Source organism: Peromyscus leucopus, chromosome 15 (assembly GCF_004664715.2).
Source record: "Peromyscus leucopus breed LL Stock chromosome 15, UCI_PerLeu_2.1, whole genome shotgun sequence".
Classification (NCBI taxonomy): domain Eukaryota; kingdom Metazoa; phylum Chordata; class Mammalia; order Rodentia; family Cricetidae; genus Peromyscus; species Peromyscus leucopus.
The window spans coordinates 13,758,016-13,784,983 of record NC_051076.1 but is presented as its reverse complement, the minus strand read 5'-3'; the positions used below and the strand labels follow the sequence as shown (position 1 = coordinate 13,784,983).

The window sequence follows — 26,968 nt, the reverse complement described above, 5'->3', positions numbered from 1 at the left end:
GTGGTGGGGCTGGGATTCAAACCACACTGTCTCTGGGAACATCTCCCATCCAAGTGCATGCCAGGGCTAAGCCTGCTTAGCTCCTTTGATCAAATGAGACAGGGCACTAAAGATGTACTCGGTGGGTAGAGGGCTTGCCCGGGATGCGGGCAGCCAGGGTTTGACTCCCAGCATCTCGCAAATGGCATGTCTGGAATCCCGAAGGAGGCAAGAATTTCAAAGTTATCCTCAGCTACACAGGGAGTTTGAGGCCCAACAAACAAACTCCTTCTCCAGAAGTTTGTAGAAACAGCCCTTCCCACGTGACAGAGAACACACTGAGCTTTTTCTGAGGTTTTCTCCCCCAGCTCTTTCAAAGTGTAGAGTGAAGACGTACATAAAGAAGATGCTCCCTTCAAACACTTCAAGTTCAGCTCAGGACAGTGAGCAAGGTCCATGGAACAGAGCCCCACGGTGGCCGGGGACAAAGATAAGCAGCAAATGTCGACATTGTTTTTCAACCTCATCCCTCTGTGTTCCAGAAATTAAACACACCGCCCTGTGCCAAGCCCTTTAAAGTCAGCTCCAACCTCTAACTCCCCAGGGAGAAGTCCACGGTACTCTGCACCACGAACTGCAAACATCCACGGCGCCATATCCTACTGCCCCACATTTACAACAAACAATGGCCTGGACTTTGGTATCATGCTCAGGTCTGCTGTATTTTTTATTAGTTGAGGATTAAATATGTATGTGCTTAATCACTCTCAATAATATTTGGAAGAGTTATGATGGCCGGAGATAGGTCAGTGCATCGAGTCCTTCACTCCTGGGCTTCCTCACTTAAGGTGGATTAAGCAGCAGCAGTAGCATCATTTCACGGTAATCTCAGCCATGATGGACTCTCTCCCTCCAGAACTATATGCCAAAATAAAATCCTTCTCCTTTACTCAGGGGTATTTTATCATAGTGGCAAGAACATAACTTAAGACAGCAGGATAGCATCAGCTAATAGACATCTTCGATGTGCACTACTGTTTTAAAATTGTCAAACTGTGTGGACATACGAAGTGTGAATCTGATTAATCTTAATCATAAACACCAGGAGTCAGATATTAAGGGCGAAAGCTGAAAGATCAGAGAAGCAGAGCAGTCAGCCACCTGAGAGTTCTTACCTCTTCAAAATCTCAGCCTGGGTGCCCCCTCCCTCTCCCCTCCTCTCCCTTCACAGAAGCCCACCCAGTGAGGAGATAGGATGCAGGAGGCATCCTCTCACCCACAAGAACACCATGTACCGGCGCAGGGTCAGGGGGCCGCCCGGCGCCTTGGGCCCTGCTTCTGCACCTACCAGGCTCAACCCCAGGACCAGCTTTCTCCTCGGACTCTACCATTCCCACCCAGGCCTCACCCCACCCCGCTCCACCCACTTCTCCATCTTTTCCTCTTCTCTGGTCTCTCACACCCCCACATCCTCCCACGTACCCTCTTCCTCAGGCTCTCCCACCACCTGTCCCTCAGGTCCAGGCTCTCAACTCATTGTGGGTGGCTCTTCCTCTGAGAAAGGGGGAGGAAGGACCAGGACCTGAGTTGCACAATGGTTGTCTGGATGGGCTTAGGAGCCTTTTTGAGAGACCCCCTTGCTCCTATCCTGGGGCTTTGATAACTTTCCAAGCTCCTGGAGCTTCCTACCTTTCCTCTGCCGCCCCATCAAGAGATCAGACTGTCAGGTATGAGAAACTGAGACAAGAGCGTCCTACCCTCTCTCTTGCTTCGCTCCCATGACTACTCTGTATTCAATGGATGTGGAATTCATCAATGAGATCCTGAACATCCGTGCCAAGGGCCGGACTACACTGTGTCCCTGGCCCTTTGCTGCTTCCTGGCTGGGAACTATTTTGCACGTTTCGGTTGGAGATTCTATAGCTGGCCTACCACCCTGAGAACTGGACCGTGCAAGCCTGCGGATGCCTAGAAGGTCTGCCCACATGTTCTGCCCACATGTTCTGCCCACACATATGCTCTTCCTGTGTTTCCACAGGTGTGACAAAGAGAAGCTTTACGGACCTCTGATGCCTGCTCCACCTTCTACCTGAATTCCAGTGGCCTCATTTGTCGCCATCACCTTGGACAAGCTGACTCCTTCACATTCACCTTCAATACCTGTGAAAAAGCCACTAGTGGAAAGCTCTGGTGGCCCTGGGGCCGTCAGAAGCAGAGGCCAGCTTACACATGTGTTCCAAGGCCTGATCCAAACTTGGGTGAAGGCATCACTGAGGACTTTGCTACACACAAGAGGAGGTGAAGGTGGACAAGGATGTCCAGAGCCGGCCACCTCCCTCCCCTCTCCTTCCTTCTTCCCATCCCATGCTATGGAAAGCTGCTGTGTAATTTAATTTGTAAATAATAAAGTTTAAGCAACAAAGAAAAAAAAAAAAAACCTCAGCCTGAAAGGGCGCTGTCCTGTCTCCACGAATCTCAGACTGAAGGAGCGGGACCCTGTCTCTACCCACCTTCTATTCCTGTCTCCACCTCCCTAGTGCTGGGATCAAAGGCATGTGCCACCACCGCCTGGCTCTGTTTCTCTTTTAGATTGATTGATTCAATCTTGTGTAGCCCAGGGTGGCCTTGAACTCCTGATCTTCCTGCTTCTTCCTCCCCCCAGGTGTGCGCCACCACCGCCTGGCCTCTATGGTTAACTAGTAGCTAGCTCCATCCTCTGATCTCCAGGCAAGCTTTCTTTGTCAGGACACAAACAAAATATCACACACAGCAGGCTTAAGTTGGTTTACCCTAATGAACCATGGAGACCAAAAACTAAGGGCACGCTCTACACACACAAAAGGAAGCACAGCCACCCACAGGAATGGAGAGCTGAGGCGTTCAAGAGCTTCTCTGGGTGCTAGCTGCCCAGGTCTCTACAGTGACGTCCTCACCCCAGGTCCACAGAGGCCAGCCTTGGGTGGTAACGTCAGCGTTACCCCTCATCCGCTGGACAGCTGGGGAACCTGTCTAAGCCTGTTTCCTTATATACAGGGAATAATACTGCAGACTCACAGGGTTGAGGGAGGGCCTCATATGAAGTCATTAATCAGTTCAGGGCCTCACACCCAATTCACGATCCTGGTCCTTGTTACTTCCGGTACTCGGAAAGCTTCGCCCACTCCTCCCCATGCTCAGAACAACCGCTGAAGCTTCTCATGACCAAGCAGCGTCCAGCCGTGTGGAGGCTGGGTTCACCAGCTTCTTATGTGATTGTCCCTTTAAGGTTTGCAGTGAAGGAAGAGGGTGGAATTTCCCACTGTTAGTCACTGGGGAAGGCACAGAAGACTGAGACCACAGCAAGGGCTACCCAGGGTGCTGTCCTCCCGGGCGGCGGTGGGAAGGGAGGGCAGGGGCCTATCCTCTCTGTCTTCCTTTCCTTTTATTATGCCGGGCTACAGGTAGATAGAGCAGTCTTGGCTGTGAGCTGGAGTTTGGTGAGCTCTAGAGCCTAAGCAAGAATATGAACAGTGCCCCCTGGAGGCGAGGAGGCCACTAGCAGCCATAGAGACCATAGAGAAGTGGAATCTTCCCACCACCAGCCTTGGGGGATCTGGGTCATTTCAGGGACTTCAGATTCACCAGCTCTGAGGGCAGCACATCTGAAGCATGAATCTATTTAGTCTTGTCAATAAAAACCAGGAGTCAAATATTGGAGTAATAACCTGAAAGATCAGAGAAGCGGAGCAGCCACCAGTGACTTCCCTGGATCCTCTGACCAAATGGGGGCCAAGATTCTGTCTCTCCCCACCCCCACCTTATATCCCTGTCTCTACCTCCCAAGTGCTGGGATCAAAGGCATGTGCCACCACTGCCTGGCATGCCACTTCCAAATTAACACCCAGAGGCTTACATTAATTATAAATGCTCAGCCAGTAGCTCAGGCTTATTTCTAACTAGCTCTTACACTTAAATTAACCCATAATTCTTACCTATGTCTAGCTACGTGGCTTCGTACCTTTTCTCAGCACAGCATTCTCATCTTGCTTCCTCTGCGTCTGGCTACTGGGCATTTGGGAGTTTTGGGCTGGACAGAAACTTCTGTCTACACACATCTAAGTTTGATATCTGTGTCAGTGGCCACTTACCTCCTCAAAAGCCTCGCAGCCTGACACCACGATGTTTGGCCTGAAATATTCCATCTTCACTTTCTTCTTCAGTCTGGTGTTGAGATCGACTAAGGAGGCTTCAGAAATCATGTGGATGGGGCTGCAGTCTGGGTAGGCTACCTGTTACAGGACACAGTATGGTCAGGCCTCCCCACCCACTGGCATTGCTCGGCAGAGTCCAGGTGGAAAACCTCTCAAGTGCACAAGGGGAGAGCTATATTCAAGAAGGGGGTGGAGCTGTGCTTGTAGACAGGATGTGAGTACTGAAACATGGCTTCTAGACACATGCTGGACAAGTCAGCAGCTTGGGCTGGCTCTTGTAATTCCATTAAATTATTTATGTTTGTATTTGAGACAAGGACTAGGCAGCCCTGGATGTCCTGGAACTTATTGGGTAGACCAGGCTGTGCTTGAACTCAGAAAGCTACTTGCCTCTACCTCAGGAATGAGAGGATTAAAGGTGTGCACCACTACACCAGTGGGCTGTTATTCGCCAGTCTGCTCTACTGCCTCACCACACAGGGGGGAGTCTACTGCCTCATCACACAGGGGGGAGTCTACTGCCTCATCACACAGTGGGGAGTCTACTGCCAATATAGTATGCCCTAGCGATAATTTCATCAACACCAGCCATTCGCTCAAAACCTACTGATCACTGGTAGATACCTGTCACTGTATTAGGTGAGGAACAATTGTAATAAAGCAAATAAATAATAGTATCACCAACGATATTAATATTAATAAATAAGCCTGACTTGGCTTTGGAGGGAGGGGAATCCCTGGGGTACTTGCATCTTAAACCGTGGCTCACTATAGTTTTTCCCTGGCAGGAACTGCCTTCCCGGCCTGTGAAATAGTTATCACACACACAGGAGGGAAGGTGGCCTGGACAAAGTCTGCATCAGGAAAGGCACATTTAGTCCCAGCACGGCACTCTCCCTGGCAGCCAGGCCTCTTCTCTCTCTTTCCTTTCTGGGACACAGACTAACCTTTAGCCCAGGCTGGCCTTGAATTCACAGCAATCCTCCTGTCTTAGCCTCCTAAGTGCTGGGATTACAGACATGAGCTACCACACTCAGCTTCCAGCCAGTTTCCTCCAGAAACTGTCCCCATCTGCCCGGAAGTCACCCTGGCTCCTCCCTCCACACATCCCCCATACATAACCCTTTATGTACCCCGGATGTCCCAGCACTGAGCCCTCATCACACACACGTCCCTCGCCATCCTTACCGTGTAGGTTGTACCCTGGAGCACACCCCCCCCAACCACTGTCAGGGTTTTCTAACTGAAGTCTCAGAGGGGCTCTTATGCACTGAGACGGAGCACGGAGGCCTAGAGTAACCAGAAGAATGAAGACTCTCACCTCATATTTCTGAAGGTAATCTTCCGAAGGGTAAAGCTTCTTTGTTGTCCTCCCCTTCATGCTCGTATCAAACTGAACCAACCTGTAGGGTTCTGTCTTCAGGTAGCTGGTGAACCACCGCGCCACCTCATCGCCACAATCTCTGCCTTTAATGTCAAGACCAAACAGCCTGGAAGGGTAGTTAAAGAACACCAGATGACTGGTGTGGACACACTGAGTGATGGTGGCCTGAATATACCAGAAGGCTGCTAAGCGGTCTTTAGAGAGGAGCCAGGAAAGAGCAGAAGAGGGTCCAGAATATGCTCTGGGGAAGATCTCCCCAGCTCGTATGTCTGCGAATCACCTAGACACATGTTCAGATGCAGACTCTGGTCCAGTGGGTTGGGGTTGGTGCTAGCATGCAGGCATCTGTACTGGCCTGCCCTTAGGGTCCTGACAGGACAGACCTCAGCTGCAGCCACTAAGAGCACCCCCTGGGTGAATTCGCTAAGTTCCCTTATGAAAGACCGGCCTTGTCCACTTCCTGTCCCTTTCTCTTCCTTTGCTCTCATCCCCAGGGACGCTCTCTGCCTTCTCTCCCCTCCCCTCAATAAACCCCCCATGTGGGCCCTGTTGTATGGATTGACTCCTTCACACCATTTTTAAAATACAACAGTTGGAATCTGGAACTTTGCATTACTGACATGCTTCCAGCCATCTAAGTGGCTAGGTCCATGGACCATTACGAATACCAAGGATTCAGGTTTCTTTCAGAAAGAGGGGGTGTTGCTTGAGGCAGGTGCACCTTTGGCTGGAAATTCTCAGACCTGGTTCAGATTGGAATCAGTCACTTCCCTTGGTCTGTTGTCCTTTAATAAACTCAACATTTCTGCCTCTCCTCTGTCTCCTGCTATAAACTGCAGATAAACACATTCTACCTACCTGCTGGGAGAGGGGCGGGCACGGATGTCCGACAACACCGTGACCTCTGCTGTGTTCCTGGTTTGGTTTAAATTGACTTCTCTACGTTAGTTGTTAAAACTGTGTGTCCACAGAACTTATAGATTGATATGTAAATATTTCAATTTAACTTAACTTGTGAAACACATTAATTTCCTTGAATTATAAACACTGACATTTAAAATGAGACTATATTTGATTTTTTTCAGTGATTTCTAAATACTATCAGTTTGATATCTACCATTATCCATTTTTAAAGTACACAAATAAGATTTTCTCTAAACAGACCAACTATTGTTATTGTTGCTGTCTTTGAGACGCCATCACTGGTAGTCCAGGCTGGCCTTGAACTTGCTATATAGTAGAGGCTACCCTTGAATCTCCTACCTCTCATAATGCTGTTTCATCCTGCCTGATAAGTGATCCAAAGTTTTAGATAGTTCATCTCTTTATTCTGGAACACATATGTACATTCAACTTTTCTCACATAATTTCATACTGATATATGACTACTGATCTCTTAAAATATTTCCTTTGAGCCGGGCGGTGGTGGCGCACGCCTTTAATCCAAGCACTTGGGAGGCAGAGGCACGAGGATCTCTGTGAGTTTGAGGCCAGCCTGGGCTACCAAGTGAGTTCCAGGAAAGGCACAAAGCTACACAGAGAAACCCTGTCTTGAAAAACCAAAAAAAAAAAAAAATTTCCTTTGAACCAATAAAATTTTGATTCTTAAGGATCCATATGTGAAAGAATTTGGGAGAGATTAAATTATCTTTACAATTTTGATTTGTAAAGTAGTTGATCATAATAAAATGGGTATGTTGTGAATTTTGAAGGTCTCCAAATATAAAGAGCAGATTTCAGCTGAAAATAATTTATTAATGAGCTTTAAGAATAGCCATGAATCTGACTGAATTTTAGACAAGGTTTAGTATCAATTTATTTCTCCCCCTCACCACCACCCACTTAAGCAAAGTCTCACAGTGTAGCCAAGTGGTGAGAATTTCACAATGTTGCCCAACTTGACTTCAAATTCACAATCCTCCTGCTTCCAGCTCCCTAGTGAATCACCAGGCATGGTTCCTTCCTTTCTTTCTTTAATGCCCTGAGAATGAGGGGCTGGGAATGATGGTGTACACCTCTAATTCCAGAATTCCAAAGGCTGAGGCAGGAGGATATCGAGTCCAATGATAGCCTGAACTACATAGCAAAACCCAATTCATTGATATCTTGAAGAAAGGGATTGAGATAGGTCTCACTATGCAGCCTTGTCTAGCCAGGAATGTGCTATGCAGACCAACGTGGTCTCGAACTCACAGAGATCCACCTGCCTTTCCCTCCTGAGTGCTGAGATTAAAGGCATGCGCCATCTATTTGTTAATTTTATACGTGTTTTACGAAAAATATGGAACATTTAGCAAATTTGTGTGTCATCCTTGCACAGGGCCGGCTAATCGACTCTGTATCATTCCAGTTTCAGTATATTGCTGCCAAAGGACACACAACCAAGTTCTATTAAAAAAAAAAAAAAAAAAGTTCAATTCCCAGCACCCACATGAAGACTCACAACCATCTATTATGGGATCTGACACCCTCTTCTGTAATGCAGGCATGCAAGGCCCTGAGTTCCATTCCCAGCACTACAATGGGGGCGGGGAGTTTGAAAGAAAATGGCCCCCAAAGGGAGTGGCACTATTAGGAGGTGTGGCCTTGTTGAAGTAAGTGTGGCCTTGTTGGAAGAAGTGTGTCGCTGTGGGGGCGGGCTTTGAGGTCTGTTATGCACAAGCGTCACTCAGTGTGACAGCCAGACACTCCCTGTTGCCTTCTGGTCAAGATGTAGCCAGCACCGTGTCTGCCTGCACGCTGCCATGCTCCCCGCCATGATGATAATGGACTGAACCTCTGAAACTGTAAGTGAGCCACCCCAATGTTTTAAATGTTTAAATGTTTTCCTTATAAGAGTTGCTGTGGACATGATGTCTCTTCACAGCAATAGAAATCCTAACTAAGATCCGGGGGTGGGAGATGCTCTGTGCAAACTATGGATTTAAGGATCTGGAAACTGATTTCTTGAAAGTTTCCCCTGCCCCTCGCCCGACACCATAAGAAGTGCACACACACACACACACACACACACACACACACACACACACACACACACAACACAAAAAAAACAAACAAAAAAAAAAAAAAAAAACAAACACAAAACACAAAAAAACAAAAAAACACACAAAAAAACACACACACACACACACACACAGACACACACACACACACACACACACACACACACACACACACACACACAGCCTGTGCCAGTGTGAGGATGCCTGAGGTCATGTGTACAAAGGAGTTCAATAGAGATACCCAGAATACTCATTAATAGTTGAACGTCTGAGCTCTTGAAGGCTCAAAGTCCTCCACAAGCCCTCTGGTGTCAGATCCTGACACCCCTCTGTTAAGGCTTCTAGGGCCCCTCCTCCTATCTGAAACCCTTCTTGGAGCACTGTTTGGATCTGTGGATCCTTCTTGGTCCTCGACTGCCCTTCAGCCATTCTCCTGAAACTGCAATCAGCCACTCGACTACTCAAAACGGATCCTAGCCACTGTTGGGCAGCACCAAGGGTGCCCTGTGGCTCCTCCAGAACAGCACCCATATGAAACTGCACACACTCCTACCACTTACCATCCACCACATACAGGAGATTGGCACTGGCCCTTGGAAAAGTAGAAAGCACCCAACAGGGCAAGAAGATGCCAATCAAACTGTGTCCTTCCAACTGATAACAGGCATTCCTCTACTAGGCCTGTGCCCGCTGCAAATAGATAGATTAGATAGATAAATGGATAGAGGGATAGAGGGATGGATGGATGGATGGATGGATGGATGAATAATTTAAAAAAAAAATCTATGTGGTAAGAAGCCCAAGCTTACCCAGTGGACCCCACTCTGAGGGGGTACAAATCAGCACATTCATTTTAGAAAAGAGTCTGGCATTTCTAGTGCCTCCCGTTTTGTATAGATCTATAATCTAAGCACCGGGGAGGCAGAGGCAGGAGGTTTAAGAGTTTGGGTCAGCCCGGGCTACATAGAGAATCCTCTTGACCTCCACGCTTTACACATGTGCTCTCAGAAGACACACATAAGAATGTTCGTAAGGGGGCTGGAGATGGCTCAGTGGTTAAGAGGGCTTGGGTTCTTCTGGAGGACTGTCACCATGGCCTGCAGCTCCAGCTCCAGGTGATCTGACACCTATGTTCTCTGAGGGCGCCTGCACCATACTCACACACAGATACACACATACACATCATCAAAACTAATGAACACTAACCTTAAAGACTACTCATAGAATATTGTTCATATTATAGAAAAAAACAAACAATGTTTATGAGGATGAACAAAACAATATAACAAACAGGTTGCCACAGACTCACACAGTGGAAGCCACACTGTGTTGGGAAAACATGGCCAATGGTAAGAAGCTGAAGGACAATTGTGTGTTACAAGGATGACTGATGGCTGGGGTCTCCTAAGCTGCCTGAGGCCAGGGGAGCCAACCTCAAGGTCAGAGTGCTGGACTTTGGTACCACAGCCCCTAATCTCCAAGGAAGGGGCAGAGGCTAGAGGTTGAGTCGATCAGTGGCTGATATTTTATCAAGTATACTATGTAATAGTTTCCAATAAAAGCTCAAAGGACTAGGTTCAGAGAGTTTCCTAACTGCTGAACACCTAGAGGTGTGTCAAGGGAGGCATACCCAGCAAGCACACAAGAGTTCAGTGGTGTGGAATAATCCTTTTCTACACTATTACTCTCATTGTTTCACAAAAAGCTGACAGGCTGGTAGCTGGGCAAGAGTTAGGTGGGAAAGGCCCACAGAGAATGATAGGAAAGATAGAGTCAGGGGAGTCACCAGAGTCAGAGGAGTCACCAGTCAGGAGTAGAGGGAGCAGGAGATGAACATGCCATGATAATAAAGGTACCACCACATGGCAAAGCATAAATAGAAATATGGGTTAACTTAAAATATAAGAGCTGGTTAGTAATAAGCCTGAGCTATTGGTTGAGCATTTGTAATTCATATTCAGCCTCTGAGTGGTTATTTGGGACCCGGCGGTCAGAACAAGAACCGTCCATTTATAGTTCAGTTCCCTACATGTCCCATTCATCTCATCCTTAGCCTTTAGAACATCCTTTTTAAGTACCCATCAAACATGATTCCCAATTTCTAAGAGGCACTCTAGCAAATTGACAGAACCCAAGGAGGAGGTGGTAAGTCAGAGTCAGGTTGCCACCCTCACTGGCGTCTGAAGCCAGGGATCGTCCTATGGGACCAAGTCTTCAGTCTATGAGAGCTGACGCTGGCTCCAGGCAGATGGAGTCAGGACCAGACTGGTGGACGCCAGCTGGTGTGTGCTGGAAGAGATTTGCTCACTGGGGACCCAGAGGCGACACACTCTGTGGTAAGGAATGAAAAGCATCGTTGGAATGAGAATAGCGTCCACAGGCTCATGTGTTTGGTTACATGATCCCCAGTCGGTGGGACAGTTTGGGAAGAATTAGGAAGTGTGGCCTTGTTGGAAGAGATGTGTCACTGGGGGTGTAGGCTCTGAGGTGTCAAAAGTCAGGTACCGTTCTCATTTAGCTCATCCCTCCCCTCCCCCACCTCTCTCTCTCTCTGCCTCCTACCTGCTGAGAAGGATGCAGACTCAGCTACTGCTCCAGCACCATGCCTGCCTGCGGCCATGCTCCCCACCATGGTGGTGGTATTCTAATTGTACTGAAATGCGATTTTGATTGTATGCTAATAAATAAAGTTGCCCGGGGATCAGAGCTATTAGAGCCATAGACAGAGTGTGGCGGTGGTGGCGCATGCCTTTAACCCCATAGATCTCTGTGTGTTCAGGGATACAGCCAGCATTGGAGACATATGCTTTAAGACCTGGGGGGCTGTACATACAGACAGTGACGAGGCAGTCACGTGTTTGGGTTTACAACCAATGAGAAGGCAGAATGACTATGAAACGACTTACACACAGGAAATAGCTCTCTTTTGGGAAGCTAAGACCACTGCAGGAGGAAGGATGAGATTTTAGCTCTGAGCTCTGACCTCTCTGCTTTCTCTTTTACATTGGTTCTGTGTTTCTTATTTAATAAGACGGTTGGTTACATCTACATATGGCGCCCAACGTGACAAGAATCCATTAAAAACCGCTTGGCTTGGTGGCAGGTCTGCTTTCCCGCAAGGGCGGCAGGCCGGGCGGTCGGCTTCCTAGCCCGGGCCTAGGTCTGCTTGGCCTCAGGCCAAACTAACTGTGAGCTGCTTGCTTAAAGCCTGCTTGCTTAAAGCCTGCTTGCTTAAAGCCTGCTTGCTTAAAGCCTGCTTGCTTAAAGCCTGCTTGCTTAAAGCCTGCTTGCTTAAAGCCTGCTTGCTTAAAGCCGGTGCTACAAACAACTCAGGCCTGCCCTGCCGAACAGGGCCCCGCCTGTAAAGCCAACGCACGTGGTTGGAGCTTAAGGAAGCCAGAGACAAGCCTTTACTCGGCTCAAGAGGGAACACGTGGCTGGATTTAAGCTTTAGCCGGCTACGCTTTCTTGTGTGTTCTCTCTCTTTCTCTCTCTCTCTGGATTAACACCTCGGACACTAGGTGGCTGTTTTGAAAATTCCCTCGGATTTCTACTGTTCTACGCAGATTTGGTAAGTCATAACATATCAGATATTTTAAAGGAAACTATTTAAAAGAGAAATTTTTTCCACATTAAAAAAAATGGGTTTTATGTGTACAAGGGAAGAAAATTGGGTTTTGTTCGAAATTTTGGGCAGTCTGACAATGGAACAACTATATGAGAAGATTAGTATTGTTGGAATTATGCAGTTTATCACTATGATTATCCTCCTTTTGCAGTTTAAAAACATAGTCAATTTAAGTGCCAGGATGACAGCTTTAGAAAAACTTGTTAAACCTGTAAAAATTCAGACAGAAGAAATTAACAGCAAAGTTGTTTCAAATTTGGATCATAAGGTTACAGAAAGAAAGCCTGTTTTCACACCCTCCTGTAACCATACAGCAGATGCCTGATCAAATGGATACATAAAATATTTGGGTTCCAATTGAAATGTTGGATTTAAAAAGGTTTAAGGAGGGGGCTGAAGAGATGGCTCAGAGGTTAAGAGCACTGACTGCTCTTCCAGAGGTCCTGAGTTCAATTCCCAGCAACCACATGGTGGCTCACAACCATCTATAACGAGATCTGGTGCCCTTTTCTGGCCTGCAGTCATACATGCTGTACACATAATAAATAAATAAATCTTTAAAAAAAAAAAGGTTTAAGGAGGCAATAGTATCTTATGGCATGCATTCCCCATATGTAAAGCAAATGTTAAACTCTTGGTCAACATATAATAGGATTGTACCACAGGACTGGCGGGACCTTGCACAAGCTGTTCTGGAACCCAGCCAGAGACTTCAATTTCTAACGTGGTTTAAGGATGAGGCTAAAAACATAGAAAAACAATGGAGGGATAAAGGAATACAAGTTTGCCAGAATCAGCTTATTGGAGAAGGCCAATATGCTTCAGTACAAACACAATGTTTATATGATGTCCAAACCCTAATTTTATGTCGAATGGCAGCCTTGAATGCATGGGACAGAGTTGAGGAACCAGGAAAAAAATCTGAGTCATTTACAAAGGTTATGCAAGGCCCAAAAGAATCGTTTACAGATTTTTTTACAAAGACTGGCTTCAGCAGTAAAGAGAATGGTCTCGGATTCAGAAGCTAGTAAGGCAATAATTGAATTTTTGGCATTTGAGAATGCGAATGCACCATGCAAAAGAATAATCAGGCCGTTAAGGGCAAGATCTGCACCTTTGGAAGATTGGATTAGAGACACAGTTAATGTTGAGGCTGATGAGCATGATGATATGTGGGTAGGAGAAGCAATTTCAAAGGGTTTGAGGAATGTTAGATGTTTTGGATGTGGAAAGCAAGGACATTTGAAAAGGGACTGTAAACAGGTCATTCCTAGAAACAATGTTTCTTCAAGGAACAATGGCAACAGAATGCCCCTTCCTTCTGGAATATGCAGAAGGTGTGTTAAGGGAAAATACTGGACCAATGAATGTAGATCAACAAAGGACAGACAGGGTAATCCTTTGCCTCAGTCTTCGGGAAACTCCCAGAGGAGCCTCATGCAGGCCCCCATAGCAAATCCAGTTCAAACCTTTCCTGCAGCCATAGAGGAAATCCCTGCTCTGAGTGATTAAATAACCAAATGCCTATTGGAATAAATCATGCTGGTCAGGATGATGAAACAGAGAGAATAGAAAATTCAGGAGAAAACATAAAGAAATTTTTTTGGCAAACTTCTATTAATGGACAAAGACCAAAATTAACGATAAAAATAAATGGTGTTTTGTTGTCTGGTCTGGTAGACACAGGTGCGGACGTTACCATAATTGCACCAGAATTTTGGCATCCAACTTGGCCTCTTCAGGAGGTAAACGTTCAACTGTTAGGAATTGGGACATTATCTCAGGTGAAACAGAGTGCAAGATGGCTCGAATGTATAGGTCCAGAAGGACAGAGAGGAAAATTAAAACCATATGTGGCTAACATAACTATGAACCTGTGGGGTCAAGACTTGTTGCAACAATGGAATACTCAGATTAACATCCCTCCGATCTCAGAAACAAATCATAAACTAGCACATGTTTCTGAGAGAAATATTAGAAGGCATTATTTTGAGTGGTCATCAGCCATCCATATTATACAGGAACAGGGCAGAACAACTGATAATCTTCCAAAAATACCAACAGCTCTACCTTTAAAATGGTTAACAGACAAGCCTGTATGGGTTCAGCAATGGCCTTTAACAACAGAGAAACTCCAGGCTTTAGAAGAGCTGGTAGAAGAACAGTTAAATGCTCAACATATTAAAAAAATCAACCAGCCCTTGGAATTCTCCTGTATTTGTTATTAAAAAGAAATCTGGTAAATGGAGAATGGTAACAGACCTTAGAGCAATTAACAAAGTAATTCAGCCAATGAGCTCTCTACAATCTGGGATGCCTTTGCCTACTCTGTTACCAAAAGGATGGCCTCTCATAGTTATTGATTTAAAAGACTGTTTCTTTTCAATACCCTTACAAGAAAGACAGAGAAAGATTTGCTTTTACAGTGCCTACTTATAATAATTTTCAACTGGTTAAAAGATTTCAATGGAGGGTCCTCCCACAGGGAATGTTGAATAGCCCAACTCTGTGCCAATATTTTGTACAACAGCCATTGGAAGTGATACGTAAAAAATTTCCTAAATCTATAATTTATCATTATATGGATAATATTTTACTAGCTGACTCAAATGCAGATACTTTAGAAAGAATGTTTGAAGAAGTAAAGAAAATTTTGCCTTGCTGGGGATTACGAATTGCTCCTGAAAAGATACAAAGAGGAGATTCTATTAATTATTTAGGATATAAAATAGAGCTACAAAAAATTAGACCCCAAAAGGTGCAAATTAGGAGAGATAGGCTACAGACTCTTAATGACTTTCAAATATTATTTGGAGATATTTCTCATCTATGAACTATTGTTGGGGTAAAAAATGATGAACTGACTAGTTTGTTCAAAACCTTAGAAGGTGACAAGGACTTAAATAGTCCAAGAGAATTATCACCTGAAGCTGAGAAAGAATTGGCCTTGGTAGAAAAGAAAGTACATGAAGGACACGTGGACCGTATTGATCCAAAGCTGGATTGCATTTTGGTTATTTTACCTTCTAGGCGTTCTCCTACTGGAATATTAATGCAGAGGGAAGATATTATATTGGAATGGATATTTTTACCAAATAAACCAAATAAAAAATTAAAAACTTATGGGGAAAAAAATCTCTGACTTGATTTGGAAAGGAAAATTGAGACTTCATCAATTAGCAGGAATAGACCCAGCAGAAATTGTCGTACCTTTAACTAAGGAGGACACTGAAAAATTATGGACAGAAAGTGAACCTTGGCAAAGAGCTTGCAGTAATTTTTTGGGAGAAATTAACACCAAATATCCAAAAAGCGATAGAATTGATCTTATAAAGAGAGCTGATTGGATCTTGCCTCGAATTGTAAGGGAAAAACCCATATCTGGAGTTCGTACATTTTATACAGGTGCCAACAAACAAGGAAAGGCAGGTTACAAATCAGAAAATTTAAGTAAAGTGGTTCAAAGTCCTTATAATTCAGTGCAAAAATCAGAATTGTATGCTATTCTGTTGGTATTAATGGATTTTTCAGAACCTCTCAACATAGTAACTGACTCTTAGTATGCTGAAAGAGTGGTATTACATATTGAGACTGCAGAATTTATCCCTGATGCTTCAGAATTAACTTCACTATTTATTCAATTACAAGATACAATCAAGAAAAGGAGTCATCCTTTATATATAACTCACATCCGATCTCATACTGGTCTGCCAGGCCCTTTAGCACAAGGCAATGATGAGATTGATAAATTATTGATAGGAAATGTGCTGGAGGCTTCAGAATTTCATAAAAAACATCATGTCAATAGTAAAGGTTTAAAAAAAGGATTTTTCCATAACCTGGCAACAAGCCAAAGAAATAGTAAAAAAAATGTCCTACTTGTTCTTTCTACAATCAAACACCATTACCAGCAGAATGTAACCCAAAGGGTACTCAGAGAAATGAAATCTGGCAGATGGACATGTTTCACTTTGCAGAATTTGGAAAATTGAAATATGTACACCACACCATCGATACTTATTCAGGATTTCAATGGGAAATTGCTTTGAGTTCTGAAAAAGCTGATTCTGTAATCACTCATTTGCTAGAAGTTATGGCCATCATGGGTATACCTGCACAAATCAAAACTGACAATGCTCCATCATATGTCTCTGTTAAAATGAAACAGTTTTTTGCTTATTACAATATAAAGCGTATTACAGGCATACCACATAATCCTACAGGTCAAGCAGTTATAGAAAGATCAAACAGAACTCTAAAGGATATGCTAAATAAACAGAAATGGGTAACTAAACCCCCCAGAAATAGACTGCATAATGCTTTTCTAACTTTGAATTTTCTCAATGCCAATGAGAAAGGAACAACAGCTGCAGAGAGACATTGGATAATAGAACAAACTACAGAATTAAATCAGCCTATATACTTTAAGGATATGCTGACCTCAGAATGGAAACCAGGCTATGTATTACGTTGGGGACGAGGTTTTGCTTTTGTTTCTACAGGAGAAGATAAGCTGTGGGTACCATCAAAACTGATAAAGGTTTGATTTGAACAAGAGAAACCTCTTAATTAGAGGAGGTGATAGTTCATCAACCAGCATGAACACCCAATTTAAACTAACTTGTACCAGTAACACATGCCTTTTCATTTAATCAGATAATAACTTGCCAAAAAGGAACATCCCCAAAATTAGTCTTGGGGAAAGATTTTTGTTTTTGTCTTTTAGAAGAATGAAGGTTAAGGAATCTGAAGAACACAAGACAAATGAGACAACTGAAGAAAAGGGACAAATCATCTATCCCAGGAAACAGAGTGAAACGGCATATGGGTATATATTATCTAAAAAATTTTATGTCTTCATAAATGTTTGTTTCTGCTTTTCTCTAAAGATTTAACACTATTGGTCTTCTAATAGTCCCAGTTCAATTAAAATTTAAAGCTGACTTTGGAGTTGGAGAATGGCTCTCTCCTTCTTTAAACTCAAGCATGTTGTTAAAAGGAAAATGCAAACTCCCTGTATCATGCCATGGGACAGGACAAAAGCCAAATTAATTAAGGGACTATTCTATTACTAATCTCAACTCTTTGATTCTATTCTGATTCTTTAAACTTTTCTTAAAGTATAAATTTTATATCAAAATTTACAAGATTAATATATATACATACATTTTAAACTTTGTTAAGATATAAATGGTCATATAGAGTACTAACTAATTCTAGAAAAAAGGCTTCAATTAGCTGCAATTAGACTCGAACTTTGTGTTCGAGTCTCTTATCAGTTTTCTGCAGGAAATCACGGCCAGGCCTAACATCAACTGAAGTCTCCAGGAAGAAGATGGGGTCCCACAACAACAACAATTCCACGTGGACAATAATAATATCACTAAGCTGACAAACATCATCTACAGATCAGCTTTGAACTACAAGGTGCTCAGAGCAATTTTGAGATGACTAGCTGAGATGATCCAGTCTCAAAGACTACTTGAATTAGGACTTGAGATAAACCCTGAACTTTGGCATTATACACGGACTGGATAATGAAGGATATAGTTACCTTTCCTAGAATTTGACAATTAACCTAAAATTTTTCTTTCAGGATAAAGAAAACTTTGCCCATACCCAGCAGGAAGCAATTTTAAGAATACGACGCCCACATTCCCAAAGAGGTGGTATGGGGTGGGTGGTTTTTGGTCTTTCATTGGGTTTTGGGTCTGGAATAATAATCATTGTTTAGGAGGGTTGGTTACAAGTTGTTGTCAAGGGTTAGGAAAAAGGCTAAGCAAAGGAGATTAGATTTAAGGTTCTTATTTAAAAAAAAGAAAAAAAGGAAGAAAGAAAGAAAAGAAAAAGACAATTACTACTTTTAAATACTTTACATTGGATTGGATTGTTTTATATTGTATACAAATTTGAAACTGATATTGTTAGAAAATGCTATATGTATATTTCTAATTGTATTTATACCATTCATTTAACAATGTAATGCAAATTTCTGATCCTTGAATGTTATTATTACCAACTATTAGGATATAAAGAAATGAAAGTTAGTAGTTAGACATTACAATAGAACTTGTAGTCATATTAGATATGTTTTAAAAATTGAGCAGAGATATTTTAGACAGGTCATCTTCAAACCCTTCAGAGATCTACAGAATATGGCATTTAAAATGTTTTAATAACTTAGAAATTTTTCTTTTTTGAGACATGTCGGCTCCTGGCAGTACCAATCTACTTCAGAGAAAATATGGGCATTGAAGAAACTGCATATGGAGTTAACTTTCATTGTGGCAAAAGTTAGCCACTGGACAACAAAGTATCCTCGAATCAACAGGACAAAATGGACAGACAGAACACGAAACAAAGGACTACTGATTCCTGCCAAAACAAGTGTGGTTATGGTTTTATCAAAAAGCATCTTCTGAGGCCAGGACAATATGGCACCATCCCTGAAGTGGCCTTTGCATCCGGAAAAGGTACGGTGCCCTTTTCTTTGAAGGCAGCTTAACAGGCAGAGGGCCGATGGCTTCTGTTGTGCAATGGAACAGCAGCTGAAAGTTCATGCCTCTCAATAGTAGACTGGCATTTAATAGAGGGATGTGGAGAAGAAGAGGATGCTGAGATGAAGCCATATATACACAGCCAAGAAGAATGGACAGCTGAATTCAAAAACGGTCTTATTAAATAAGTGGACTTACTCCATGAAGCTGTACCCCAATTAAACACTTTCTTTCCCAAGTTGCTTCAGTCATGATGCCTCTTCATCACCACAGAAAAACAACTAAGACATCACCCCATCACACCCACTTTTGGTTTGGTTTCTCTCCTCAGTTACAGAGAAATCAAACTTCAGTTGGACTTTACAAGGTTGAAGTCACTATTTTCTTTTCTTTGTTTTTGACTTTTAGGAAAAAAATTGATAACAATGGTTAACAAGACAGACAACTGTCACTTCTGTACCTAATTTAATTATACCCATGTATACATGTATGTCAAACTACATGTAAGAATCAAATGTTACTAGTTAACTAGTCTTTTTTTAATCTTTTTAAATTTATATATTTATTTAAATATTTATGTATTTATTTTTATAACTTAGGTAGTCTTTAAAGCTAGACCTCAAAGGCCTTTTTTAGACCAAAGATAATTTCTTCCTTCCTCTTCCATTAAAACAAAAGCATGGGACTGGCAAGGACTCAGATGATAACGATGTTTGCCACCAAGCCTGAAAACCTGAGTTCAATTCCCAGGCCCCTTGTGATAGAGGAACCAACTCCCTCAAGAACTGACTGCCAGGGGAGCCTACTCCAAGATTGGAGGTCTGGACTCTAGTGCCACCCCGACTCCCCCCACCCCCGACCTCTGAGGGGGCAGAGGCTGAAGACTGAGTTGATGAATGGCTAATTATTTTTATCAATCATAACTATGTAATAAAAGTCCAACGGGCTGGGTTCAAAGAGCTTCCCGATTGCTTAGCACATGGTGTTAGAGCTCACTGGGAAGCTGGTTCTGGAAGGGGGTTGGGCCTCCTCGCCCAGTCCAGACCAAAGCATGTGTGTCTCAAAGGGCCCTGCGAGGCCCACTGTCCAGGGACAGGCTGCCCCCTTCCTCTATGGCAGTGAGGATAAAACAGTCTGAGAGAAAACACTGTGCCCTCAACAGCTTATGGTAAACCAGCCAGAGACGCACAGTGGGACTCTGCCTCAAAAAAGAGAAAGAAAGAAGAGAGAAAAGAAAAGCGTGGCTGAGAGCTGAGGGCACAGCTCAAGGGTAGAGCACCCACTTAGTATGCACAAAACCCCGGTTCTAACCCTGGCACTCAGCCGGTTACCAAGGGATCCACAACACTGCATCATCCCACAGCAAGCACCTATGTTTCTGTGATTTCCCAACATCAAAGAGCAAGGCCTCCTCAGCTTTAATCCTCAGTAGCACACATGCATGTGTGTGCACACACACATACACACACAAAGAAATTTGGGCAAGACCCAGCAGGCCATGGGTCATCTAGAGAGGATGCCAAGACCTGAGGCCTCGCCCCTGCCCACACACATACCCCTGCTCTAAGTCCTCAATCTCAGCGGCACACTTCAGGGGCTGGAAAGTTCCAACGTGCTTGTTATCTATCCAGCTCTGAGACCAACTGGTAAAGTCTCCAGTAACTTCTCTTGTCTAGATGGCAGGCTAAGAACTCTAAACAGTATCTCTCCAAGGGCCAGGGAGCTGGTTCAGTGGGTGAGGGACTTGCTGTCAAACCTGAAGACCTGGGTTTGATCCCCGGAACCCACATGGCAGAAGAAGAGAAGTGACTCTTATCATATGCATATGCGCTATTACATATGTACCTAGACACACACATACACACACACACACACACACACACACACACACACACACACACACACTGCTGCATATGTGCACATTATTAAATAAACTACACTTGGGTCAACTACACCTTCTGCTTTGCTATCTTGAAGGTCTCGGAGAAGGGACAGCCACAGCTAGAGACATACTCCTAGGACAATAGTCTTGTCACATGCACGCATGACTTGCAAACCCTCCTTGATGGAGTCCTTACCTACAAGGAGCATGTCAGACTATAAGCCACACAGCTGCTATGTGTGGACACCCCCCCACCCCCACCCCCACCCCATGCTGAAGTTACTCTAACCTGAACCCTGCTTAATCCTTTCCTGCAGAAGACCAAGCAAAGGCTCTGGCTGCAGTTTCCCCTTCCTTGACTTACCTCTGGCCAGCCCCGCCACTACCACCCCCTCCCACCCTCCCCCACCCCCAGCTTCCCTGTGTTAGCTCAGCCTAATTCTAGGAACCCATCGATGTAATGATAGCTTTTCCTGGATGACAGTCATTTCATCATCTGCAACTCTCACCGTCCCTGCTTAAAACTAATTCCGAGTTGGAGGCTGTGGCTCTCGCTTGGTACAGGGAATGCCTAGCACGCCCAAAGCCCGGGGTTCAATCCTCAGCACCACACAAACTGAGCGTGGTGGTGGTGCAGACCTGTCATCCCAGCATTCAGGAGGTAAAGCCTAATGGCCAAAAGTTCAAAGTCATTCTTGGTTATACAGCAAATCGGAGGTCAACCTGGGATGTCAGCCCCCCCATCTCCAAACCATAAATAGATAGATTAGATAGATAGATAGATAGATAGATAGATAGATAGATAGATAGATAGATAGATAGAAAGAAAGAAAGATAGAAAGATAGAAAGATAGAAAGAAAGATAGATAGATAAATGCCCTGGATACCTTTAACAGTTGCTCACACTTGAGCTCTACCTTATAGACTAACCCCTCTTCAGTATTTTCCTACACCAATTCCCTCATCTACAGTTCTGACATAAACTGTAACAAATGCAAGGAAGACTCAGGTCTGTTGCCACCTCCCCACTGCCCCCAAGCAGAGCACCTGCAGTCATAGATCTTATTTGAAGAAGGCAACTTGATAGGCAAAACCATCTGGTCCATGCCTGGAGCTTCGAGGGTCAGATAATTGTTCTCCAAGGTGATAGAGACCAGCACAAGGCGAGGCTCCTGGCGGGCAGTGACCATGTGTCCATCTTCCTTAACCACCATCCAAAACCTGCAGAGAGGCAGAGAGGTGTACATTCAGAAAGTTTTCCCCGACCCTCAAGAACTTCCTTTAGCTCTCCATCACCTCAGAACTATCGATCCCCCTGGTGTGAGAGCTGATGGCAGATTGTGCAGGTCTGGACAGATCCTTTTGGTCCAAAAGTGGTTGGCCCCAAAAAAGCTCCCTCTGGCACTCGTGCGATGCCCTTTGCCACCTTAAGATGCAGCAAGAAGCCCTCACCAGACGCCAGTGTGTGTCCCTAGACTTCCTGGACACAGTAACTCCCAGCATGCCCCAGCCCCAGACAAGACTTGGTGTGTACTCAACCAGACACGCCATCACTGACCACCAATCCTCCTCTAGGCTGAATCTTCTCAGCTCCCATCCACCCAAAATAGCCCCTCTCACAGCGGATACCCCTTCTGCTTTAGCCCAGGCCACTGTGTAATGACTTGGGAACTACATACTGATGTTAAAAGTGGGAGGGGATGCTCAGTGGCCCCCTGCTAATGGCTGTGACTGAAAAGACGAAAGGCCACTGCAAGAGAATCCAACCTTGGGACTGCACAAAACAGACAAAAGGTTAAAAGGCTAACGTAATGGTTGATAGCAACTGTTAACTTGACAGGATCTTGAATCACCTCTGGGCCTACCTGAGGAATTGTCTAAATTAACTGAGGTGCAAAGACTCACCCTAAACACGGATGGCATCATACCATGGGCTGGGCTTCCAGACTGAGTAAAAGGACAAAGCCAGCTGAACGCTGGCTTCTCTGCCTCCCCATCCTGCTCCAAACCCTTCTTTCCTCAAGTTGCTTCTTGTCTCAACAATAAGAACAATTAAGGAAGACAGCTGCCACACGTAACAAACCTCAATCACCTCGTTACCCTGCCAACCTTCAGGCTACTTTTTTTTTTTATCTTGTGCACATAAATGATTCCCGTAAACAAATGATCTGCTGTGCTCTGCCAAGGCTGAGAGAAAGGATGAGACTAGGTTGTTTCATAACCAAGTTACCCCAACTTGACCTGCAGCAAGAGTCAGCACCCTGACTTTACAGTAAAGCACAAGCAGGGGACAGCTGGGCCAGTGCCACAGCCCAGCGCTCAGAATCCCCACCGGAAACGGGGCCTTGAATGACCAATGTAACGGTGAAGCTGAAGCCAGGGCAAACGAAAAATCCCATTCAAGTTAAACACCAGCCAGCAGGGCTGGGGTGGAGGGGCTAGGAGCAAGAAGGACTAAGCCTGAAAGAGGAGATGGGAGGGGAAAGACGGAGGTGAGAACGGGAATAAACATGGGGGGGACACGTCCCCTTTATCAATAGATGATAAATTTGTGCAGAAGAAATAGACAGCCGGCTGCAAGGAAGGGTCTGGGCAGAGAAGGTGACTGAGTCACGGCTGGCTGCTTAAGGACATTTACAAGGTCAAGGAAGGAAGCTACTCCCGAAGCAGAGAGCCCATGTGAGCAACTTCTGGGAGGACCTTGACCTCACAGCTCAGGGAGCTGGCACAAGGTCCAGCCCAAATGGGCTGAGAACACTAGCAAAAACCTTCAGTAGCTGGAGGCACCGGGCAGTACAGAGGAAAATCCAGACACAAATTAAACAAAGGGGCTCTTTCCCTGCCCTCCAGAAATACCAATGGTGGTGCTGCTCTCGGGACGGAAAACACAGTCATTAAGCAGAGTTCTGGCTGGCAAGCCTGCTTCTGAATAGTAATCACCCTTTGATAAATATACTCAAGTTCATTTTTTTTTTTCCAAACAAAACTGAGGCTCAGGGAGGTTAAATGCCTTTGTTCAAGGTCTCCTGCTCCCATGCACTTCTCACATCCCTGTGTCATACACTAGTTTCCTCATAGAAAAGAATTATCATTTACTGAGGGACTCGGGGTGTAGCTCAGTCAGTAAGAGAGAGAGTGCTCGCCTAGTGTGCATGAAGCCCTGGATTTTATCCTCCAGCACATAAGTGAGGCATGGTGGCACGTGCCAGTCATCTCCACAGAGCAGGGTCAGAAGTTGAAGGTCATTCCCAGATGGGCATAGAGCAAGACCAGCCTGGGCTGTATGAAAACTTGTCTGTATACTGAAACAAAATAAAATATTGTCATTTCCCGAGAGTCCCATTCCTGTCCAGACGAACTCACATCCCCAAGAATGAAGGAGGCTTTTGTAGCGTGTTGAAGTCTCTCCCGGGTGATTCATCTGCTGTAATTAAAAAGGGTTTTACAGAGTCCATTGTGAAGGAGAGGATGTTTAGAACTTATTACAGTGTGAAGGATAAGAGCTCGTGCTTGAGGCTGGAAAGACCTTGGATACTGGGCACTGGATGTTGTCCAAACACCAGAGGGTGCTGGAGCTCAGAACGCTGACCTGAGGAGGCCGACACAGCTGCTTTCCTTCCCATTTAAGAACGAGAGGGTATCTCTCAGGTGACCACTATCCACCTGTGTTTCTTCAGATCATCAGGGGACATCTGCTCACCATTAAGACTATCATGGCCTCCTTGTAAATATTGCTAGCGTAGAGAGAAAATGTGTCCTTTGCCCTTTCCTGCTTTTCTGCTTCCTGGGGTTCAATAAAATAAATAGAACTGGATGTTTCTCTTGTTTTGAGCAATAAATTCTTCCCTCCCTCCTTCCTTTCCTCCCTCTCTCCCTTCCTTCCTTTTTTTTTTTTTTTTTTTCTTCCAGAGGACCTCACTATGTAGCTGTGGCTGGACCGAACTCCCTGTGTAGACAAGGTTGGCCTTGAACTCACAGGGATGCACCTGCCTCTGCTTCCTAAGTGCTGGGAATACAGGTTTTCATGCCTCAGCACGAGCAATATGTTCTTAAGATGATGTGGTCTGGAGAGGAGGAAAAGTCAGTGAAATGATTCTATGATTGCCATTGGGCTAAATCCTGTCCTGTAAGTTAGCCTGTCTAAGGTTGGTTTTGTGGGCTAGATATGAATGTCTCCATCCCTGGGACCTAAGAAGTCAGTATTAGATAGGCTGAGTATGTCAGTATGTTAAAACGAACAAAACCTCCCCAGCATTAGAAACCTAGGATGGGATCGAGGAATGGAAAGCCCATGAGCCGAAAAGCCCTCATGCAAGACACTTCAGACGACGTTTTCCAATGCGTCAGGAACCAGCGTTTCTTTTAGGACCACGGTCTGCAAGGGTCGTACACACAGGTGTCCTGGGATGAACACTGGGCAGCACATGACCTCTGCTATGAGGTTCCTGAAATGGCCATTTGCAAACTCCCTCCTTTGCCCAGATATGGAAGTACAACTACCATGTCTGCCATAGAAGATGACATCCTAATTATAAGAACGAATTCTATGTGCTCAGCCCGGTGAGGACCACCCACCTGCAAGAGAAGGGTACAGGCATTCCCTTGGATAGCATAAAAATCGAACCCGCTGTGGGGCGAGGAAAAGGAGATGGGTGGGGTACACCGCCACCAGGACACATGTGACGCTGAGTCTGCCTCGGGGAACAACTTTGCTAACCCTAACACCACCATTCAAGGTTTGAGAAATATCTATGTGCTCAGTTGTGCCTCTTGACCTAAGCTTTCCAAGGGTTCACCCTCAGTCACAGTAACAGCTGGATGTCATACAAGCCCAGGCTGGCCCTCCTTCAGCAGAATTCTCACCCAGTCTGGCTGAGCCTGTTCCCTGATCTATATATTTGTTCTGTGCCAGCAAACTGTCTTTGCTTTTCTTCATTCTAATCTCCTTTATGATTATTTTACACCCCGGTTTGTGACTAGTTCCCTGTCCTCACTACCCCCTCCCCCACCCCGCAAATCATGTAATCCCGCTCCTTACTCCTTAAAGCGGTCACCAGAACTAGAGGGAAGGAAGGACCCAACGCTCTTGAAAACATTCAGCCAATGGCTTTTTGTATTTCTAGTATCCTACAGGTAGTAGAGCTGGGCAGACAACCGGGTTGGCCATGTGACAGAAGAGTCTCTCTCTAGTCCAGGGGTCCAGGATTGCCCTAATCCACTTTTCCAAAACTACCTTACCAAGAAGCAGAGGCCTTGCAGCTAAAGGATCAAAAGTTGAGAGCCCAGGGAATTCTGCCAGCAGTTGAATTGCAGTTGTCTTGATAGCGGTAAGGGGAGGGATCAAAATCAAGGTGCTCTGCTCCACTCTAGAGTAAATTCGCATATTGTAAAGCTAAAATTCTCCTCCCGGAAGGCCTCCCCCCACTGCCATTTTTGAACTTACAAACTACGATTTCAACTTGAACATGCTCACAAATGTGCCCCGTGTTAACAGTTGGTGACAGCTCTTCCCCACGTGTGTGCGTGTTTCTCAGATGCAGCAAAGCCTTGCAGCGTAGAACCCCTCTCACGAATTTCTCCATGCTTCAGCTCACAAAGTTTACACTCACCGAGGGGCGCCCGGATTAGGGCTCACACTTGCAAGCCAGGACAGGCAAGACCCCACCTCCCTCGTCCCGGCCGGTCTCGTACCTGTCGCGCACTTTGCCGCAGCGCAGCCCCATGGCGGTGCACTCGGTCTCGCACACCGACACCCCCTTGCAGGACTTGATGGGGTAGATCCAGACCTTCGACACCGTCCCCACCTGCCGCAGCTGCCGGGGCCGCCGGAGCCGCCCGCGACGCCAGGCCACGGCCCCCAGCGCCACCGCGGCCAGTCCTAGCGCGGCGACGCCGAGCCAGGTGGACCGCGGCTGCCCGGGCAGGCCGAGGCGAGCCAGAGCCGAGGAGCTGGAGGCACCCATGTTAAACTATCCGGTGCAGGCCTGGGCTCCCGGGCCGCGATGGCGAGGCGGGGCTTAAGGCTCGGGGTGGGTGGGAGGAGCCAGAGTTGGCGCAGCCGCACCGCCTGCCTGTCAAACTTGCAGCTGAAGTCGCGACCCGCGGTGGAGCCAGGTCCTAGCCCATCGCGGGTGGCAGCCTTGCCTTGGGGTGGTCACTCTTATTTTACTTTGCCTATGTTTCCTCTCTTCACCGCACCCCCACCCCCCACCCCGTTTTAACGCGATCCCGCCCCCTTGCCAAGTGACCCTCCAGCCCTCTACAGTCGCACTCAGTTGCACCGGAAGTTGCACTGAAAGGAAGAATGGAAGATTTTGTGGGAGCAGCTTTGGGCAGGTCTCTAGAAGATCACGGAACTTTCTTGAACGCTCGACCTAAACCTCTCCAGGTGGAGAGCCGAGTTGAC

The 26,968-nt window shown here is 45.5% G+C and overlaps 1 protein-coding gene and 2 pseudogenes across 1 annotated transcript in view; 1 reads left to right on the top strand and 2 right to left on the bottom strand.

The window, feature by feature from the left end:
• Mtarc2 (mitochondrial amidoxime reducing component 2) overlaps nt 1-26,611 on the bottom strand; it is a 39,348-nt gene extending 12,737 nt beyond the window's left edge. The window contains exons 1-4 of the mRNA XM_028855756.2: nt 26,254-26,611; nt 21,610-21,783; nt 5,491-5,659; nt 4,107-4,247 (exon numbers count right to left, since the gene is read on the bottom strand). Coding sequence (XP_028711589.1) covers nt 4,107-4,247; nt 5,491-5,659; nt 21,610-21,783; nt 26,254-26,525 — 756 coding nt within the window. The 5' untranslated portion in view covers nt 26,526-26,611. The remainder of the gene's footprint in view (nt 1-4,106; nt 4,248-5,490; nt 5,660-21,609; nt 21,784-26,253) is intronic.
• LOC114681998 lies at nt 1,235-2,226 on the top strand (annotated as a pseudogene).
• LOC114682008 lies at nt 7,829-7,929 on the bottom strand (annotated as a pseudogene).
• Nucleotides 26,612-26,968: the final 357 nt, after the last annotated feature.